This window comes from Hyperolius riggenbachi, chromosome 3 (assembly GCF_040937935.1).
Source record: "Hyperolius riggenbachi isolate aHypRig1 chromosome 3, aHypRig1.pri, whole genome shotgun sequence".
Taxonomy (NCBI): Eukaryota; Metazoa; Chordata; class Amphibia; order Anura; family Hyperoliidae; genus Hyperolius; species Hyperolius riggenbachi.
The window spans coordinates 319,404,099-319,410,098 of NC_090648.1; the positions used below are offsets into that span (position 1 = coordinate 319,404,099).

The following is a 6,000-nucleotide window of genomic DNA, read 5'->3' on the forward strand; positions in this document are numbered from 1 at the left end:
CTTTAAATTAACTCTCCAATCCTTAAAATAACTCCAGAGTTAAAGACAGGCTGTTAATTAGCTGCATGTGAAAATAACTACAGAGGAGGTAAATTAACTACAGAGGAGGTAAATTAACTACAGAGGAGGTAAATTAACTACAGAAGAGGTAACTTAAGGAATGAAGAGGTAAGATAACTCTCTCACGTGTGGAGGTAAGTTTTCTCTTGCCTTATTATCTCTAGCATGATCTTAGTGAATTGAGGCCTTTGGCCTCAATTCACTAAGCTTATCTCCTGTCTTTAATAACTCTTCTAGAGTTGTTACCATGGTGATAAGGCATGTAGTATTCAGGAAACATTTTACCTCAGGCAAGCCTAAAGTTAACTCTTCTGTCTTTAAATTAACTCTCCAATCCTTAAAATAACTCCAGAGTTAGACAGGCTGTTAATTAACTGCGTGTGAAAATAACTACAGAGGAGGTAAATTAACTACAGAGGAGGTAAATTAACTACAGGAGAAGAGGTAAGATAACTCTCTCACGTGTGGGGGTAAGTTTTCTCTTGCTTTATTATCTCTAGCATGATCTTAGTGAATTGAGGCCTAAGTCTTTAAACAGTAGGGTGAAGCAGTGAGGCTCTGTTCCCACTTAAGCGGAGGAACAGACATTTTTGCGGCTCCTATTTTATAAATAGGAACAGTTCACACTTGTCATGATACAACGGATCTGCGGGATCTGATGCAGTAAGCAGACTGTACTTTTGTGTAGTTCACGGTAATCCCAGGCAGATGGATGTGTATCCCCCATGTAGCATATGGGGGAGCGCATTTGCCCCAAGCTACAGCCGGACCACGGCGGACCATCGGCTCCTGCTGGCGACACGTGGTCTGGCACAAATGGGAACACAACCTGAGGCAGCACAATCAACAGCACCAGCAGATGCCAACAATGATAAAAGTTATTATCTTCTGAAAAGAGTTTAATAAAGCTGTGCATGGAATTGTCTTTGTGAGTGAAACTCATGCCCAGCTTTTGGTTTCAAAATTGCTCCTAAATTCTGGTACACATTAAAGCAGGAATGTGACCATAAAAATCAAATTTCAACATCAACTGGTCTGAGTGTATTAAGTGATAAAGATGCTAATCCTGCATTCAAAACTTTTTCAAAACGTTTTCTTCTGTTATGGTTTGGAGTTATCACATACTTTGGCACTGACTATTAAAAAGCCAGTGCTCCTAAACGGTTGCATGCTGGGGGTTCTTTTTACCTATAATATATTCCTCTTCCATTTATTTCCCTGCCTAGCTGAAACACGATCCTCTGCTCACTTGTGTGTACAAGCAAGGCTGAGGTGACTCAGCGATTGGAGGAGAAAATAAAAAAGTTAAGGGCAGAAATGACATCAGTATTTAGCCTAAACTGTGGGCAAAAGACATGGTTCCCACCAGGAACAGAATTCTCTTCATTTACTATATAAAATTCACTGAAATCAAAACGTGGACAGTACAATACATGTGTTATGTAAGTAGATCAAGTATTTATCTACTTATATATGTGTTTTTTTTTCCCTGGCATAGTATGGCTAATCCTACTGCTTTAAAGAGAGGTTCTAAGAATGAAATCTGCGCTCAGAGGCTGGGTCTGCTTATACAGCCCAGCCTCTGTTGCTATTTCAATCCCCCCAAAGTTCCCCCTGCGCTCCACTCTCCCCATAAATCATCAGCCGCGCTGCCGACACGCAGCGTGTCACAGCAGGCTGTGTTTACTTTTGTCCTGTCACTCTTGCCGCTCCCCCGCCTCCTGCATAGCGCCGGTCCCCGCCCGCATCCCTTCCCTCCAATCAGCGGGGAGGGAAGGGACACAGGCGGGGACCGGAGCTATGGAGGAGGCGGGGCAGCAGCGTAGAGTTGCATGACAAAAGTAAACACAGTCCGCACAGCACGGCTGTGATTTACGGGGAGAGCGGAGCGCAGGGGGAACTTTGGGGGGATTGAAATAGCAACAGAGGCTGGGCTGTATAAGCAGACCCAGTCTCTGAGCGCAGATTTCACTCTTAGAACCCCACCTTGGGTTCTCTTTATAGGATACCCGAAGTGGCATGTGACATGAGATAGACATGTACAGTGCCTAGCACACAAATAACTATGCTGTGTTCCTTTTTTTCTTTCTCTGCCTGAAAGAGTTAAATATCAGGTATGTAAGTGGCTGACTCGGTCCTGACTCAGACAGGAAGCGAGTACAGTGTGACTCTCACTGATATGAAATTCCAACTATAAAACACTTTCCTAGCAGAAAATGGCTTCTGAGAGCAAGACAGAGATAAAAAGGGGAATTTCTTATCAGTGAGGGTCACACTGTAGTCACTTCCTGTCTGAGTCAGGACTGAGTCAGCCACCTGCATACCTGATATTTAACTCTTTCAGGCAGAGAAAGAAAGAAAAGGAACACAGCATAGTTATTTGTGTGCTAGGTACTGTACATACCCATGTATATCTCATCATGTCACTTCGGGTATCCTTTAAAGTAACGTTTGATTTAAAGAAAAAATTAACTGGTGGGTTTCTTTTTCCTTAAATTTGCCTAAGCATTTTTGCATTTTTTTTCATGTGGACAGTTTATCAGGTACTGTCTTGTCATTTAAATGCTCCTGTAGGCTCCTTTCACACTATTTGTATTGCGATACGACCACAACGGTGCTGAAAAGATGCATGTTGCGTTAGAGGTGCGATGCAATGCATACAGTAAAGAATATTTTACTTGCACTGTAAATGCGTTCTGCACATTATCTAAACAGAAGGGGTGGCGACCCAAGATGGGTGGACCGCTAACCACTCCCTTCATCTTAGGTATAAAAGCACTTAGGTCTGCAGTGTGTTCATTTGGGCTGCTGTCATACGGCCTATACGCTATGCTATAATTGTATATAATGTATATTTTTTTGCACGTTAGCACTTTACTGTCTGCACTTACTCTTGAAAAAGGTTCTTTATGAATTAAAACATGTCGGGTTTTATGGTGGAGGGTGTTTAATTTTAATTCTAATATACAAACACTGCGATTGGAATGGGTCTTCCCTAATGCAATACTTATAATGGTTTCCAACGCAGTCTAATGGTATTTGTCCATCTCATAGATGGCAGCATTTTCACTTGATTTTAAACTTACTATTAAAGGTTAAGTTTTAGTATTCAGTCTCTCTCAGGGAAATTCCTGTGTACCCATTATCTAAACAGAACTTGCTAATGTGTCCGTGCCATAGATATATTATTGCATCATGTTGGGATGTGATTGTCCATTGTGACGGTAGGTTGCAGTGTGAAAGAAGCCTTATGTTGGGGATACATTGTACGTTTCTGTACCGTGTATCGAGCAGCTGATCCGGCCAGCTGATAATATTCAGCTGGTCCGATCACGCTGCTCGACCCCCGCCCGCTCGATCCCCGCCGGCGGCCAATGGCAGGGAATCGAGCAGCTGATAAGGAGCGCCAGCGGGGACGAGCGGTAGTCGATCCGCACGGACTAGCGGGGACGCGGCGGGAGTCGATCTGGCGGCTAATCGGAAGCCGGATCGACCCGTGTATTCCCAGCTTTAGAGATTGCATCTCTTTATCCTTGTTAGATCCTCTATCCTATGTATTTGTACTGTGTATGTTAATCATTGAAATGATATTTTGTGTTTCTCCAGGCATCGCTGGCTGCATTGCATGACAGATGAAGCTCCCACCACTCACCCACCTACTCTTCATAAATATGTATGGGAGACCCACCAGTTCAATCAGAGTGCCTCTCCCGGCCAGTATGTACCATATCCTACCACGCGCAAGAAGATCGAGGAGTGGGTTCCTCCTGCATCATCAAAGCTGTAAACAAAAACAAAAAAGAAAGCCAGTTTTGCTGCAGTTGCTAAAATATTTAATAAAACAGATTCCTTTATACACACAAACTCTGGATGGTTCTTTGGATTGTTTTTGAAAGTGTTATGTTGTAGTCAGAATTAAGTGCGAACCTTTCAATTGTCTAGAATGGAAAAAGAGCTTTCAGGCCCAGTGTTCTACCCGGCTGTCATCGGCTCATTTCCTCCTCCTATGCTGTAAGCAGCTGTCCCGGCCCTGTGTTCCACCATCATGCCCCACCTGGCTACTTTTGCATGTCACCCGGCTGGAAAACATTTGTGGTGAGAACATTGAGGTCCATATTCTGCTTTTCACACAAGCTAATGCTTGTTCATCCTACTGCTATAAATAACCCTATACTTGGGAATGTTATATCATTTGAGTCTTTATACTGTATATTATTGGAGGGTATGTAAGGATGTAATTGGTCCTCTTTTTTATGTTTAGACACACCTCTGGTGTCTTCCACTGTCATCTGTGATTGGGAGACCCTACACCCACTGCGCATACCCTGGCTGACCACCATGTAGTGTTCTGAGGAGGGGTGATAATTCTGCTTCGAACTTTAATTAGTACTTCATTTAACTGTTCCAAAGAAATTCCCTTCAGCAAAGTCAGTCATGTAACCGTAATCCATTCAGAAATCTGTTAGCAGCCACGGCGGTGAATAGCTCTGTGCTTAGCACAAAATCATCGCCTGACCCCAGCCTCCCTCCGCCATACAGTTAAAAGCACCGCATGTTAATTTGCACGCAAGATATCATCTGTTATTGTTAGGGGAATATTGGTAATATTAAAGATATTTCACTATGGCTACCTTTACAGCTGTCTGAGAAGTGCTACATAAAAAAATGGTATTTATGTGTATCTCTCACCTTACCACTCACTGATATATGGGGTTGATTTTCCCAGCAACTACAAAGCCATCACTCGTCTCCTAGATGAAGACACTTCAAGTGTACCTGTGTGAAAAACATTGCAGAAGACAAATGCTTACCTCAGCAGAAGGAAGCCTCCCTCGTTCATCCCACCGATCGAGTGCTGGTAGCCTCTGAACATACGAGCGCAGCCACACTCCACAGGTGTAGACAGTCCATGCCGGCACAATAGCATGAAGCCTCTCGTGCTTGGCTTTTCCTCCGTGCACAAGCAGCTTTGTGGTACTGCGCAGGTGCATGCCATCATTGTGCCTGCACCATGCAACCATGTTGGTACAAAGGGGGTGGAAAATTGTCCAGAGGCTATCTAACTTTTACAATTTATTCCCTCCCAGGATTACTTTAAAAACTACCTCCAGTGTATTCTTAAATGCTTTTAAATACAATTAATTTGACAATTCAATGGGTATGTAACTCATCAATTTGCCGAGAAATGGCCATTATTGTTAAATTTCAACCCTCCCCCCTTTGCAAAATTATCCAGAACTCTGTGGCCACCCTCAGCTTGTCGGCACCTATTTGGCCATAGCTGCCTAGCTTGGGTTGTACCATGGCAACATAGGTGGGGGTGACAACAAAGCTCCTGACTTCTCTGTGATACGCCCTGGTTCGGCTACATAGCTACTATGTAGCCGATCTCCTACGCTACCACCTTATTCACTGCTGCTAAACGTAACTGAACAAACCCTTGTGCTCAAATTGCCACCCGTACACACTATTTAAATAGATTTACATTGGCACCGAATTACCTATTCTGCTATCACACCCTTGTTCACACTGAGAATGCTTCAACCAGGACACACAACCAGGAAGTAGTGCGGCAGGACAGAGCAATAACAATGGTGGAGAACAGTGATGCAGGAAAATCTCAGTTTTGATTTATACAAACAATAATTATACACAATTTCATTGCTGCAATACAGGCTATGTATGCCCAGTGCATGTTTATCCAAACACGTGGATTAGTTAATATAACTGTGAAGGACAATTTGTATCTCGCTTTTTGGACAATGCATTGATGTTTTCTGAGCCTAATGAGGCATTCTGCTCCCCTTCAGCCATCAACCGATTTAACAGTTCGAAATAAATGGAGCTCAAACTGTTCAATAGTTTATAAATGCTACTATGCCTTGTGTAACTTTGCAACCATTAGTTTGGACATACGGTATATACTGTATAGTATTTGTG

The 6,000-nt window shown here is 43.1% G+C and overlaps 1 protein-coding gene across 1 annotated transcript in view; it reads left to right on the forward strand.

Annotated features, from left to right (window-relative positions):
- NDUFA12 (NADH:ubiquinone oxidoreductase subunit A12) overlaps nucleotides 1-3,924 on the forward strand; it is a 43,898-nt gene extending 39,974 nt beyond the window's left edge. The window contains exon 4 of the mRNA XM_068272762.1: nucleotides 3,667-3,924. Coding sequence (XP_068128863.1) covers nucleotides 3,667-3,847 — 181 coding nt within the window. The 3' untranslated portion in view covers nucleotides 3,848-3,924. The remainder of the gene's footprint in view (nucleotides 1-3,666) is intronic.
- The last annotated feature ends 2,076 nt before the right edge of the window (nucleotides 3,925-6,000 follow it).